The sequence below is a fragment of the Camellia sinensis genome, chromosome 3 (assembly GCF_055761805.1).
Source record: "Camellia sinensis isolate YWXY chromosome 3, ASM5576180v1, whole genome shotgun sequence".
NCBI classification, from domain to species: Eukaryota; Viridiplantae; Streptophyta; class Magnoliopsida; order Ericales; family Theaceae; genus Camellia; species Camellia sinensis.
Window position 1 is genome coordinate 157,328,480 of NC_138963.1, and position 16,188 is coordinate 157,344,667.

General features: G+C 32.9%; 2 protein-coding genes across 6 annotated transcripts; one reads left to right on the forward strand and one right to left on the reverse strand.

Moving 5' to 3' along the window:
* Positions 1-1,212: 1,212 nt before the first annotated feature.
* On the reverse strand, positions 1,213-1,749 carry LOC145821959 (uncharacterized). The gene has a single exon (XM_082918526.1). The coding sequence runs from the start codon at positions 1,747-1,749 to the stop codon at positions 1,213-1,215; it is 537 nt and encodes a 178-aa protein (XP_082774652.1).
* An 8,344-nt stretch (positions 1,750-10,093) lies between these two features.
* On the forward strand, positions 10,094-15,513 carry LOC145822853 (zinc finger BED domain-containing protein DAYSLEEPER-like). Of its 5 annotated transcripts, none has more exons than XM_082921210.1 (6): positions 10,094-10,399; positions 11,763-11,871; positions 12,024-12,795; positions 12,892-14,154; positions 14,254-14,836; positions 14,931-15,513. In XM_082921210.1, the coding sequence occupies exons 4-5, from the start codon at positions 13,686-13,688 to the stop codon at positions 14,340-14,342; spliced, it is 558 nt and encodes a 185-aa protein (XP_082777336.1). In that variant the 5' UTR covers positions 10,094-10,399; positions 11,763-11,871; positions 12,024-12,795; positions 12,892-13,685; the 3' UTR covers positions 14,343-14,836; positions 14,931-15,513. The 5 variants fall into 5 exon arrangements, with proteins under 5 accessions (XP_082777336.1, XP_082777335.1, XP_082777334.1 ...); XM_082921211.1 differs by having other exon boundaries at positions 10,102-10,399; positions 11,749-11,871; XM_082921209.1 differs by lacking the exon at positions 11,763-11,871.
* The last annotated feature ends 675 nt before the right edge of the window (positions 15,514-16,188 follow it).

Here is a 16,188-nt window from a genome sequence, read left to right on the forward strand (position 1 = left end):
AATCATGTGCCTTGAGCATGCACTATCGAGGTACCACCGGTTATTGTTGGATTTTGACCTAAAGCACACCTGCAAAAATTAGATTTTTGTTGACCTTTTGGTACCCATTCTTTCTTGGGTCCACGAGAGTTAGGATTTGAAGTGGTTTTGGAAACCACTTCTTTTTCATTCTAATATATGAGTTTCTCTTAGTAGGGCATGAAGGAGAGATGTGACCTTTTCTTCCACAATAATGACATGTGAGATGAGAATGGTTTGATGTAGCATGAATAAAGATCTTCTTGGAAGTTTTTGCTTTTGAAAAAGGCTTATATCCAATCCCCATTCTTCCAAAAGTTTGATTTTGACTTTTGAGAATTTTATCTAAGGTACCTCTACCTTGTGTAAATTTTGAAAGAACATTTTTTAAATCTTCTATACTTTCATTTAAAATATTTTTCTCCTTTTTCAAAATTTCATTTTCTTTTTGCAAATCATCAACTTTCTTTTCAAAAGTGAAGGATTCTTTTTCATTTTCTTTATCCTTTTCCATTGTCAAGACTTTATTTCTAAAGTATTGATCTTAGAAGTCTGGATTCCTTTTCTTGTGATAAATTCAAAATCTTTTTCTTTTGACAACTACTTTTTGAACTTAGTTTTTTAAATTCATCAAGCAATTCATCAAAGGCAGTTTGTAATTCGTCAAAGGTAAAGGATTCATCATTTACCTGATTTTCTTCTCCAAGTGCCATCAAACATAGATTTGCGACTTCATTTTCGCAAATATCAATCTCTGAGTCGCTGTCATCACTGTCTTCTCCCCATGCTACGATCATGGCTTTCTTCTTGTCTTTTTTGAATTGTTTCTTGAGCTCTGGACATTCCGACTTGTAGTGTCCCGGCTTGTTGCATTCGTAGCAAGTACTTTAGATTTTTTTATGATTTTCTTCTTTTTGATAATCTTTTTGAAGTCTTTTTTGAAGAATTTTCTTACACCTTGTTTCTTCTTCACAGTTTTTTTTAACCTTTTGGTAATGAAAGCCATATCTTCATCTTCCTCCAAAGCATCTTCTTCTTCCTCTTGAGATTTTGAAGTAGACTTGAAAGCTATCTCTTTCTTCTTATTCTTGTCTTCTTCTTCTTTTCCTTCTTGCATGATGATCTCATGGCTTAGGAGAGATCACATTAACTCACCAAGACTTAATGTTGACAAATCTCTTGCTTCTATTGCTGCTATAACTTTGTTTTCCCAGCTTTTTGGCAATGAACGGAGGACTTTTCTGAAATCTCTACATTAGTATAAGTCTTTCCAAGAGATTTAAGACTGTTTATAATATCTGTAAAATGAGTGAACATTTGGGATATGTTCTCATCGGGTTTCATCTTGAAGAGCTCATAATTGTGAACAAGTAAACTCACTTTAGACTCTTTGACTTGAGTAGTTCCCTCATGAGTTACAACAAGTTTATCCCAAATTTCTTTCGCAGTTGTACAAGTGCATATTCTATTAAACTCAGTAGCATCAAGTACACAATATAACATGTTAACAGGTTTGGCATTAGATTGAATATCTTTATAATCAGCACTATTCCACTCACTTTCAAGTTTGGGGACTTTAGGACCATCACACATAATTTTCCAAACCTCATAGTCGGAAGATTGAATATGCATAATCATGCGGGTTTTCCAACAATTGAAATTTGTGCCATTGAAGAAGGGTGGTTTGTTTGAGGCTTGACCTTCAGGAAGAGAGGAGCTAGGGGTTGCCATAGATCACTTTGAGACGGTTAAGTCACAATACTCGAGATGAGGCTCTGATACCAATTGTTATTTAGAAAGGCAACCCAAGAAGGGGGTGAATTGGGTAATTAAAAAATTTGGTCCGAAAATAAATTTGCACAGACTAAGTGATTAAAGGTAGATGACAATAAATGAATACATAGAAAATAAAAGGAAAGGAAAGAAGAGCTCGACACAAGGATTTATAGTGGTTCGGCTCACCGACCTACGTCCACTCCTCAAGAGACCTTCTTGAGAATTTCTTCACTATGAATAGATGCACCACCAAGCTTCACCTAGCTTGTGGATTTTTACAGGGACTTACTTCAATTTGTTGAGGACCTCTAAACTAAATGCCTCACTTTACAAGTGTGCCACTCAGAAAATAAGGAACAAGAATAAGAGGTACAACTATCTTCTTTTACAAATATTCTCTCACAAAAGATGGATATGAAAGTGTAAGCTCTCAAGTAATTTAAGACTCACTCAAATATGAAAATGGAAGTACAAATGGAGTATATTAAAAGCTCTTGGTTGCTCTTGAATGCTCTAGGCTTGTTGTATTTAAGAAGTGTGTTAAATGAACAAGGAGACCTCCGTATTTATAATATTGATGGCTTCTAGTTGTTAGAGAGAGAGGAGATTTGAATCTCCTATCCGTTGGAGAAGATCATGAAGGATTTTCCCCAACTGTGTTTGATCAGAGCAAAAAGAAGGCAAACTATAGGCAGGTCTTAGGAAGAGAGGATTCATTAAATGCATAAGCTTTTTATTTAATGCTCAACCTCATAAGTCAACTTCTTGGAGAAGATATGGTGCTAGAGGATCTGCTCAGTGGTCAGAAGATATGACGTATTCTGCACACAAATCTGAAAAAGTGGCTAAAAAATGATCTGTAATAGTCTGGATCTGATTTGGCAGGTGGAATTTTTTAAACCTAGATTTACAGGTGTCGACCCTTGCAGATTGGGTATCAACCCTTTGCTTTCTTTCCTTTTCTGAGTTGAGTTCCAGGTGTTCCAGGTGTCGACCCTTATCATTCTTGGTGTCAACCCTTGCTGCTAGATTGCATTTTGAAATTTGGTGTCGACCCTTGCTATTTTTGGTGTCGACCCTTGCTGCTAGATTGCATTCTGAAATTTGGTGTCGACCCTTGCTATTTTTGGTGGCGCCCTTTGTTGTTGGATTGCACACTAAATTTTGGTGTCGACCCTTGATGTTTTGGGGTCAACCCTTGCAGCTGGAACACTTAGGCATTTTGAGCTTGGTGTCGACCCTTGTACCTGTTTTAAGCATGGATAGAGTTTTGCAAACAAGTGTTAATCTTATGTTTTGAAGGGCCAAAAATTATTGAAAAATAACACTTCTTGAATCATATATCTTCTAGCACAATTTGTAGACTATTATTTTGAAATCTTTGAATAATAAATCAAATAAAAAGATTTGTCAATAATCAAAATCAATTTGAATAACCTTAGGGCTAACAAATATAAGTACAATGTGCATATACAATGTTGGTGACAAAATCTCCACATTTTATATAACCGTAAGACACCAAGGTTCATATTTCAATTCATTTTCTTTCAATTCATTTCAAGTTCATTCAGTATTCTTAATTCATGAGCCAATTTCATTATTTTTCAATAACCCAACTAAGACTACAACTCAGTGGTTTTCCAATTCAAAACACTACCACACAAACACTTCAAATCTGCCATTTTACGAAAATTTCGTCCGTGGGATCGGCACCCATGTATACACAAGATTTCGAGACTTTCACCCTGGATACTCCGGCCAACTTAATTTCAATGGAGTCCATCCTCTATCTCCTCCCAAACAATGGAGTACATCTCATTTCTCCTCCCAAACAATCATACGTATACAATATATAAAAATCATAGTCATATTCAATGACAACCAACAATAGATTAGTTTCGATTTACCTAATCCTCATGCAATTTCTACAACAATCATAGCTATCCTCCACCGATAGCCCAATACAAATATTTCTAAACAGATATAAAATTTTCTCAACAGATATATTATTCAAATTTCCGTTGGTGGGAGACAACACGTGTCCAACTCCACCATTTACATCAACAACCATTCAATTTCACATTACCATAATCTATTTCAATTATTTATACAAAATAACAATTTGACCCATTTAGGGCAAAACTTCCCTTTTTCAAATATCAACCCAAATAGCCCAAATCAAGTATTTGGCCACAATACAACCCCATAACCATTTATTTCACATTCACTTAGAAATCCCTCTTTTTATTTCATACCCAAACCCTAGGTTCGCGCAAACTACTCTCAAATCCCATCATTGTTACATGATGACTAATAACTAAGCCAAAAATCATATGAAAGTGTAGAAAATTCCTACCTCAAAGAGAGAAGATGAGCCGAGCAAGAGCAAAACTTCAAAGATGCCGAAATCCAACTTTATTCGGATCAAGATAGAGATCTTGTGATGGTCTACCTTTTTATCAACGGGATTAGGGCGAGGAAATCACTAGAAGTAGGTGAAAATGTAGAGAGAGAGAGAGAGGATCCTAACTTTAGGTTTTAGGGAGAAAAGATTTGAAAAAGTGATGTAAAAAGTCATTTTCGCGATCTGATATACGCATAGTCTGCTCGAGCGCAAGAGTTGACGTTCGAGCGTCAGACGCAAAAAGTTATTTTTCTTAAGCGCAAGAAAGGCTGCTCGAGCACCAAGGCACAATGAACAAGACGCTCACCGCTCGAGCGCAAGAAGTGACACTCGAGCGTAGAAAACACAAATCCAGTAGTTTTGCAGACAACAGACTAACCCTCAAGCGCAAGAAAAGTCGCTCGAGTGTAGAAAACATCGCTTGAGCATAGAAAACACTCTCCCAATAGTTTTGAAAACCTGAAAAGTACTGAGAGTTCGCAAAGCCAGCTCGAGCGCGAGAAGTGCCGCTCAATCGAAGGAGCAAAATTTGCAAAGCCCGCTCGAGTGCAAGAACGACCGCTCGAGCGGAGGAGCAAAATTCTGGGCAACACAAGGTTTGAAAAACAAGCGACCAACCTGCCCAAACACAACCACAATAACCCAAAAGCCAATTTCAAAGAGATACAAGGGAAGAAAGTGGTAAACAACAATATGAAAGCACTAAACCCGAGTTCGGAATACCACGAAAGTCGGGTCAAAAACCGGGATCGCTATACGAATCGTCTAGACTAAACTAAGTTTGCAACATGATTCGTCTCCCCTAAACATGACTCGTCTCACGATTTGTATATATAATAAAGTAAAATAGTTGCATGATCATGCATTCTCAATAATATTACAAGATGTTCTTGGATTAATTAATAAATATAACGGATTAAATAAAAATTCAAGACATTTGACAAAAGTGTAAGAATTTTTCTTAAATATGGCTTAATGTGGCTTCTACATGATTATACTAGATTCATCTCATTAAGTAAGATACATATACATCAATTAGATGGTCACTAATCATTGATGAATGCATCTATATATGCATAATGTATAGAAGACTAGTGGAGATAGTGTCAATGCATTGAATGTGATAAATTCATTATGAATGAATCTTAGAGATGCATTATGTATCTATTATGAATGTAGAAGATATATTAATCTATCTAATGAGTTCATTAATATAGAAGATGCATTATGTATCATGAATGTAAAAGATACATTAATCTATTTAATGAAATTCATTGAATGAATGGATTCTTTGATTGGAAGAATACTAGTATAAATAGTGTAAGGTCCCAAGCCACACTTTCCATCACAAAAACTCAAGTGGTCACCACAAGAAAGTTCCCATCGCCTACAGAGAGAGAGAAGTGGTTTGAAGATCTTAGACAAATAAAGAACTTGAAGATCAATGTCTTTTATTCAAAGTTTCTTTCTCAAAAGAGGTTTTCATACTATAATGGATCAAGGTACGTATACACTTATTTTATTTAGTAGAAATTCATATAGTTTTCATGTATAGAATTGAATCCTTAATGATTTTTAGTTTATGTTCCGTAAAGTTTTCTATCAAAGAAATTCAGATAATATTTAACACGGTTATTAGAATTAATCTTACAGAGAATTTGCAATCCACAATCGCTCTGAATCTCTGTTCAATTTGGGCTAGAGACATACATCCATCCAAACAACACTATACTAGATTCGAAAGTCAGGAAGATATTTTTAACTCTCCACGTCAATAATAATTTCCCATCAATTCAAATAAACTCAGTCATCCAAACCAGCTCAAAAATTATATAAAAAAAAATATTAGAAAAAAATAACTATAATGGAAAAGGATTTTGTCTACATACTAATAAAAAATAAAAAATAAATAAAAAGTGTGTAATTCGTCCCAATAAAATAAAATTATAAACTGTATTGTCTCTATTCAAAATTATGAACCAATTACTTTGGACAATAAAATTTTAAATTTTGTAATGTGAGTGAATAAATTGCGAAAGAACTAGGAAGTATGCAAAGAATCCAAAGAACCGCCACAACAATTCTCCAACAATTATCGACAATATGTGATCCAAGCAAAACAAAAGTATGACAAAGTTTAAATTAAACAAAAATTAACAAAATTATTGCCCAAAAAATTAGGACACTAAAATTAGATTTAAAGCACAAGTCAAAATTAAACAAAGTCTTCAAATCAAAAAAGAGCAATGAATTCAATAACATATAAAGAAATAATAATAAATAAATAAACAATGAATTTTAAAAAGTAATTAGAGCACAAAAAATAAATTTAGGGCAGAGAGAGATTACTCACCGTCGGATGCCGCACCATTACTTCGTTGCCTGTAGAATTGAACTCGCCGCCCGTTCCTTTTGCTTCTCAGTTAAGAGTTGTATTTGTAATTAGGAATAGATGAGGGGAAAATACAAGTCAGTGGGATTTTCAAAATTAATTATATATTAATGATAAACTTTATAAATATTAATAATTAATATTATAAAATTTTTCATATATTTGAATTACTATTATTATTATTATTATTATTTTAAAACCTACTTGACTGTAGATTCCATGCACTGGAAATTAAATTGATAAGATTTTGTTATTTACAAACTTTACCGATTATATTTGATAATTAAATTTGTACCCCTAAATTTTTTTGAGCCTTTTGTGTTGTGTGTTGAAACTAAGGCCAAGTTTGGCATGATTGAAAAAAGATAAAAAGTCAAAAAGTCACTATCCTATTTAAGTCACATCATCTTATTTAAGTCACATTACCTCTCTAACACATCACTTCAAACCCAACCCAAACTCAACCCATATTTTATAAAAAGTCAAAAAGTGCACTTATTTAGTCTTCCCAAACTAGGCCTAAAGTATATTGGGCTGGACTTCAATTTTAGGCTACTAATAATACATGGATGATTCTATTTGTACTCAAATTTTAGGCTACTAATAATACATGGATGATTCTATTAGTATGTCTAACTAAAATTTTGAAATTTTACTTCATATTATATCTTAATATAAATTTACTAATAAGTACAATACATATTAAATCTTAAAATAATTTTTTTTTTCTTATAGTACACCCTAATTACTTATATATATTTTTCATATTCAAGTCTCTTCATCTTATTTCCAAAGTTTTAATTATTTTTTCTTAATAATCTTCTTCATCACCATTATCATCAACATTATCATTTCTTTTTTTTTATTATTTGCAAATAGAATTAAATTTAAATAAAATCAAATAATGAAGGAGAATAATAATAATTTTTTAAAGCAATCCATCACTCAATTATGTGTGTATTCAACACTTTATATCACCTGAAATAAAGTGTGATCGAATTTCATGTTGTTGAACGCAAACACTCTCTTAACTATCTATTCTTCGCTCAAATTCCCATTTACAGCCACTATCAATATCAAATCTAACACTGCCAGGAAATTAGCGTTCATCCCTAATTCCATACACCTTACAAACTCAAATTTTCAATATCAAATTGTCTCTTTTGACCATCTGAAGCTTTGGGTTTTCGCTAAATGTAATGAGTTTCCCTTCCATGGCTCTTCACATGGTTCTAAAACCAACACACCAAGTGCAACAGAAACTTCCATTGGAATGCCTTCCATACTACTCAATACATCACAAACTGCTAAATAATTCTTTAACTTTCCCTTGTTGGATATATCATCCACCATTCTCTTCCACTGAAGCTCTGCAACTTGCCCACCATCTGCATTATTAAACATGGAAGATATTATTTAAGATATCTATTTAAGAGTTTTTAAATGGTGTAATTTAAGATTTTTGATTTATTTATTATTTAGGTGTACCATAAATTATTGTCTTGACGGGTAATTATTGAAAAGACATAAAATGTATTGAGAATAAATTTTAATCTTAAATAATTTAATAAAGTGTACTGAGAAATTGAAATTTTTTTTAAATACAAATAAAATCATCCATATTATATTAGATTAAAAATATTTCGGAACCCATATTTTTTGTAAGAATTTGCGGGCCCAAGATGGCCGGCCTTGGATGCTTCAAACGTAGGTCAACCTGATTGCTAGAGCAAACTAATGGCTCCGATCAAAGAAAGAGATGAACCCAAAAAATTCCAACAGTTATGTAATGATTATCTTTCATTCAACTCTTTAATTTCCTAGCCCACCTCCCAAAAAAGAAGTCTATAATTTGAATCCATTTTTATTTTGTAAGAAAAAAAAAATGACATGTTGAATAAATTGCTTAAGAAATGTTCAATATTGCATAAAAAGAAATGTGCGACAGTACGCTTTGATTCCAAATGTTTGCATACACCTATATTCTAAATGTTTATCCTGCCATAATCTCATCATGTTTGCATACACCTATATTCCAAATGTTTATCCAAATCAACCTAAAAGAAAAGAAAATTTTCTTTTTTTAGAAATACTTTAAAGTTTCAAAAATAATTAAAGATTTTTTTAATATAATTTTTTTAAAAATACTTTTGCAAATTTAGTCTTACAATGTTTTTGTTCAAATTCATCTTCACATTTAAACCAACTTCAATCCAATGTATTGAGATAGAAAATGGAGTCGTTTGTATTAATGTCCAGAAAATGGTTTTTGGGTTAGTAAGCACCATAGATTGTTTCTTGGATTAGCGCACCCACAATGTCTAGAAAATGGTTTTTGGGTTAGTAAGCACCATAGATTGTTTCTTGGATTAGCGCATCCACAATAACGAGTCTGACAAATCATTTCACAAATGAAATTTAAAATCGTGGCTAATGCATGTCCATGTGTTAATTATAAGATTGAGTAACCTTGAGGATTGTTCTGAATGGTTAGTAAGTATACTCCTCACACAGGGTTCAACTCTTGGTCATAATTAAAGAAGAAATTGATATAATTAGAAGTTCGGCCCCGTTTGGTAGAGCTGTGGGAAAGTGATTATAACTTATAGCTTACCAGCTTATACCTTATAGCTGTGAACATAAGCTGATTTTTGATTTATAAATTAAGCTTCTCCTCCCCCACTCAAAGAATAAGTTGATTTTTGACTTACAAAAAGCTATAAATTGTATTGTTAAGCTGAACCAAACACATCAAAATAACTTAAATTCAGCTAAAAGCTAAAATAAAGCCAGAACTAAGCCCTACCAAACAGAGCCTTCATATGAGACATCCTTTTTAAAGGATGTATATTAGAATTTCTCCATAATTTATCCCAAATACATTTGTGTAGTAGAAATTAAATTAATGATACGTGGGAGTTCAAGAGTAAAATGAATTTGAACTATTAATTCATTTTTTTGGATAAATTTTGCGTTCATAAGTTTAGAACTTTATGGTTAAAATATGAAGTGAAAAAAAATTAATGTATTTGAAATGATTTTTTAATTTTTCATAAAACTATTTTAGTAACATTTTAGCCAAAATATAAGGTAAAAAAAATAATAAGTTTTAAATGATTTTTTACCATTTTATTAAAAAAAATGTCAAAAAAATAAAGAAGAAATAAAATCTTTGTTTTTTCTTTAATTGTTTAGTTTTTTAATTTTTTTAATAACTTTGTGTGTTTAACTTTGGCAATCCGAAACCGACCCAACGGTGACTCGACCTCCCGACCCCGAATTCAGTGGTTATTCACCAAAAAATATTCCCTACGGATCGGGGATGGTATTTAAAAATTCATCCCCGATGATATCCGAGACGGGGACAGGAATGAGGATAGGTGTTTTAGACCCAAACCCGCCCCCGGCCCCGCCCCACCCTGCTTAGTCCCGAGGTAAAATTACCGTTTTGTCCCTGGATATATATATATATATATATATATGCTTGTATTTGTTTAGGGTTTGACACAAAGTCTCACTCACACAACACACGACGGCGCTCTCCTCTCTCTCTCGCTCTCGCTCTCGCTCTCGCTCGCTACTGGTCTCTCCCTCTCTGTTTCATCTGTCACCGCCGCGCCTCCCTCCTCACCGACGATCCTCCGTCGCCACCGAGCCTCCCTTACCGCCTCACTTCTGCCGTTTACCTTCTCACCACCGATCTTCCATCACGACGACGGGGCTGTTGTTTTCTCTCCCTCACCGCCGCTCCTCCCTCACCGTGGATCCTCCCTCACTGCCGCTCCTCCCTCACTGCTCTCTTTGTTTAGGTATCTCTCTCTCTCTCTCTAGGGATTTCGATCTAGGGTTTACATATATGTATATATATCTGAGTTTATATATATTTTCTTCCTCTGTTATATATATATATATATCCGATCCTCCCTCTGTTATATATATATATATATATATCTGTTTATACATTATTGTTTGGATCTGTTTATTTTATATATTATTGAAGATGATGATGATGATAATGTTGATGTTGATGTTGATGATGTTAAATTTGGATTTGCTTCTGGTAATTAAATTGATGACTTTAATTTGTGAAAAAAATTTAGTGTGGCACTATCTAATCGGTAAATTAGACTCTTCAATTCGAATTCCAAACTTAGGAGAGAGCAAATAGAATTGGGCTTTGGATTTTCTATTCCTAATCTTTATTCCAAGTCTCTATCTTATCATTGTAACACACTAACAGAGACAATTTTAAATTCAAATTATGATGAAAAATGGAGATAGAATCTTTAGCTTAGCAAGTGCACCTACTACTCTGGATTTTTCAACCAAAAAAGTGAAGCACCTTTAACTCTGTTGATCTCCCAACATTGGGGGACAAAGTACCCCATCTGTACCTTTAAATTCCATGTAAAGTTGGTTGAGATTACCTTTGATTGGGAATCCATTCTATTTGGCATTCTTTTCTTGGTAGTAAGTTTATAGACAGAGAATCAATATAAAACTAATTTTGTAAAATAAATTTTAATTATACATATCCGATAGTGAAATCTGTTATAAAAATTTCATTGGTCCTTTTTATCTGTAAACTTATAGAGTGGTTGATTTTATTTGATCAATTTATTTATTTTTTAATAATAATATTGACATAGTAATATATGGACCATGTTTTGGAGTTCTCTTATCAACAGTTGAGCCAAATCCACATTGAAATGATAGCTAAAGTGGCAAGTTTTGTGAGTCCTTTCTTTTTTTGTCATTGTGTTCTTTGTCTTTGGATCTCTTTTAGGTGGATGTGTCTAAAGAAAGCCATTCTCTTTATGAAAAACAAAATTACCAACTCCAACTAAGGTTACTTTTTTGACAAAATGTTCCTCATGATTTGGTCATTTTTCCAATCTCTAAATCTCTTTTTCTTATTGTACATAACCATTAACCAATCATTTCAAATTCACCCATTACAAGTTAAAACTTTGGAAAGTGATATAATTAGATCAACATAGATTTTCTATATATATACTGTAGGATGTCTTGATAATATCTTAACTTTTGGTACCTTGAAATTTTTATTATTTGTGTTTATGAGCATGCTATAGTTGTTTGTTTGTGTGGTGCTTTACATAACCAATCATGTAAATAGTGAATGTAAGCAGTATGATAGGATGTAACATGCAGGACATAGTTATTGTCAATGGTGTGATGGAGCAAACATTCATTAGCCTTTCTCAAGTTGTACAGCTTTCCCCTGTTAAAATTTTCCTTTGGCTATTCTTCTTTTTGTTGGGTAATGTCTTTAGCTCTTTTAGTTAATTTGTTTCTCAGTTCCATTAATTCAATCCATGTTATTAGTTATTATTAATTTGTTTCTTAGTTCCAGTAATCTACTTTTATGTTACCTTTGTTCATATTAATTCAATCCATATTATTTTTATAAAGGTTAAAAATGCCCGATGTTAACTCTCAAGCACCAGTTAACTCTGAAGTACCTGTTACTTCTCAAGAATCCGTTAACTCTCAAGTACCATTTGAGAGTGACGCGTCACAACATTCATCGTCAGCTACAAACTCACCTACGAACTCACCGTCTCTCCTCTCTAATCAAAATGTTATTGATTTAGAAGAAGAGTCAAATACTACTTGTGGAGGAACTAAAAGAAAACCTAGTGTTGTGTGGGAACATTTTAAAAAACAATAAGTCAGTGGGGTGTGGAAGGCAATATGTAATTATTGTAATAAACATCTTGGAGGTGATTAAAAAAATGGAACTAGGCATTTGCATGATCACCATAAGAGTTGTACTAGGAAAAAAGTGATGGACATGAGGCAAAAAGTGTTAACTAACAATTTTAATAGAGAGTCCAAAAATGAATTCTTATATTTTTTATCAAGATTTTGTTAGGAAAGAGTTGTCACATGCCATAATCTTGCATGAATATCCCCTCTCTATCGTAGACCATGTTGGTTTTAAACGATATTTAGCAGCACTTCAACCATTGTTTAGAGTGTCTTCTCGAAATACGATAAAAAGTGATATTTTAAAGATTTATGATTATGAGAGGGTGAAGACATTGAGTTTGGTGGAGCATAATAAAAGTAGGATGGCAATCACAACTGATATGTGGACTGCTAGCAATCAAAAGAAAGGATTCATGACTGTCACCGCACACTTTATTGATGATTCATAGACATTACAAAGTCGCATTTTAAGGTATATTTTTGTAAATTTGCATATCATTTAAAAATTCTATCTTATTCAGTTCAATTTGCATGTTATTAATACTTGTTTATGAATATCATATTTTAGGTTTATTTATGTTCCATGTCCACGCACAAAAGAAATTCTTTGTGATACTTTTCTTGAGTGTATGATAGATTGGAATATTGATAGAAAAATCTCGACAGTTACTGTTGATAATTGCTCCACAAATGATGCCATGATTACCATGTTGATGAATAAGTTAAGTAATTCATCGCTTTTGTTGGGTGGTACTTTGTTTCATATGCGTTGCTGTGCGCATATTTGAATTTGATAGTGAAAGATGGATTGGATGTCATACGAGTTGGTGTGGAGAAAATTCGAGAGAGTGTAGCTTATTGGACAGCAACACCAAAAAGACTAGAAAAATTTAAAGAAACAGTCAATCAATTGCGTATTCCACATACTAAGAAATTAGGACTTGATTGTGCAACTAGGTGGAATTCAACCTACTTGATGTTTCAGACAGCCTTATTGTATAAGGATGTCTTTTCTAAGTTGAAAATTAGAGAGTCCTAATATAAGATTGTGCCAATTGAGCAAGAATGAGAGTTTGCTAGAGACATTAGTGGGAGGTTTAAGATTTTTTTTTTCTATCACAGAGTTATTTTTTGGTACAAAGTATCCCACAGCCAATGTTTGTTTTCCAGCTTTATGTGAGATTAGGATGATACCGTCTCAATGGCTCTCATGTGAAATTGAAGTGATCAAAACAACGGCATCAAAAATGGTGGAAAAATTTGATAAATATTGGTTAGTGATACATGGTGTTATTGGAGTTGCAGTTGTACTTGATCCTAGGTATAAGATGAGTGTATTGGAGTTTTATTTTGAAAAACTTTATGGAGACAGCTGAAGATGAAGTTGATAGGGTTCGTCATATTTGTTATGCTTTGTTGCAAGAGTATCAACACCGAGTTGATATGGAGACCGATGTTGTTGGTCCCTCTTCTACTCATCCAGAAATTGTTACAGAGTCCCTTTCAGAATTTGATTTGTTTATTAATAGAAAGAGAAGTAAAAAAATGAAGAATGTAAGATCAAAGTTGGACCATTATCTAGAAGATGATGTTTTGCCAAGAACTTCAGGTTTTGATGTTTTGAATTGGTGGAAAGCTAATGGACCAAAGTATCCGACCTTACAGGAAATAGCTAGGGACATTTTAGATATTTCTGTATCCACTGTTGCTTCTGAGTCAGCATTTAGTACTAGTGGAAGGTTGGTGAGTCCACATCGTAGTAGATTTCATCCAAACACATTAAAAGCATTAATGCGTGCACAAAGTTGGTTGTGGGGTACAGAGATGAAAGGTATTATTTCATCCAATCTACATATTATTATTTCACTTTTTATTATTTATATTACCATGGAATAATTTCACTACTGAATTTATATTCTTTACTTTTTAGGAGATTCAACATTGGAATCGGTGGGCTATGCAACTATGGGGGTGTTTGGTGCAGCTTTTTTAAGCCAACTTATGGCTTCTGGCTTTTAAAAAGTTATTTTGGACTGTTTGGTTAAACTTATTTCAAACAGCTTCTGATTCTAACAACTTATTTTAAGTCAAAAAAGCTGATTCTGAGAAGCTGCTCACCCCTTGCTTCTGATTATCAGCTTCTGCTGTGGACATGTTAATTCATGGTTATACTCTTAGATTTTTTTATTTTTTATTTTTTTAAAAATAGAAAAAGACTCAAATGGACTATTAAATATTATTATTATTTTTTATGAAAAATGTAGACAAATAGTGAATAATAAAAAATAAAAATTAATTGAAAAAGTTACTTCACAGCTTATTTAACAAACACTACTCAGCAACTTAAATCTATAATCCAACAGCTATACCAAACAGATTAACCGCTTCTGATTAAAGTCATAATCTATAATCTGTTAAGCTATAATCTATAATCTGTTTTAACAGCTACATCAAACACCACCTATATATGATGATGATGAGATCGAGTCGGATCAGTCATGTGCCACTTTTGTGTTAGTTGTCATCTTTTTTGTTTTAATTGTTAACATTTTTTACATTTTATTATTAGTATTAATTATTTATTTTTTTCCTTTTGTTATTTAACAGGAATTCAAGTTAAAGGAGATGATGAAAGTTGTGTGGTTTGTATGGGTATTGGAGAAACAATGGATTTGATTTTTTATGTTAGCCCTGTTTGGTAGAGCTGTGGGAAAATGCTTGTAGCTTATGCCTCAACAGCTTATAGCTTATAACTTTCAGCTTAAGCTGATTTTCAGCTTATTCTTAAAGCATCTCCTGCCCCACTCAAAGAATAAGCTAATTTCTGACTTCCAAAAAGGTATAAGGTATAAGCTAAACTAAACACATCAAAATAGCTTAAATTAAGCTGAAAGCTGAAATAAGTTGTAATTAAGCTCTGCCAAACAGGCACATTGTAATGGATATTTTATTTTTTTTAAAATTTTTAATTTCAATTTTTGGGTAACCTATCCCTTGTTGTGTTTGGGATTAATTATTCTCTTTGTTACTTGTTGAATTTTCTTGTGTGTGTGGGCTGCTGGACAGATGTTTTGTTTGTGCTATTTTGTTGCTATAAGATGTTGTGTGTGGGTTGTGTATGGGCTGTTGAATTTTCAGGATATAATGGATGTTGAATTATCAGTATGTAATGGATGTTGAATTTTCAGGATGTTGCTACAGGATGTAATGGATGTTGAATTATCAAAGATGTAATGGATGCTGAATTTTCAGGATGTTGCTACAAGATGTAAATGGATGTTTATTGATGTTTTGTATGTTGCTACAAGATGTTTTCTAAATGGATGTTTTGTATGTAGCTACAGGATGTTTAGGAGATATTTATTGATTTATTGATGGTGAATATGTTTGAATTGGATGTTTATAAAAAAAATTTAATTGGCAAATATGACATATATTTTAATCTATTTACAGATTAAAATAGAATTGGATATTTTAATCTGTTTACAGATTTTTACATATAAAAAAAAAAAAAAAACCACCGGGGATTTTTTGGGGTCGGGGATCCCCGATCGGGGGGTGGGGATGGTGCCGGGCTATGGGTCCTCGTCGGAGATCGGGGGCGGGGATGGGGCATATATTATTTTCGAGGATCGAGGATAGGGGTGTAGTCCTCGGTCCTGTCTCATCCAGTTGCCATTTCTATTTGTGTGTCCACGTAAGTCGAGAAGGGAAGAATTGTTAGGTATATCTGCTTAGTGTAATATGGAATCTAATTGATTTATTAAAATATTTAGTTTGATTTGATTTAGTGGTGGTTATAATATATTTTTAATATATTATATTTTATTTTTGAAAGCCTAATTGAGTATTTTATAATTAGTTT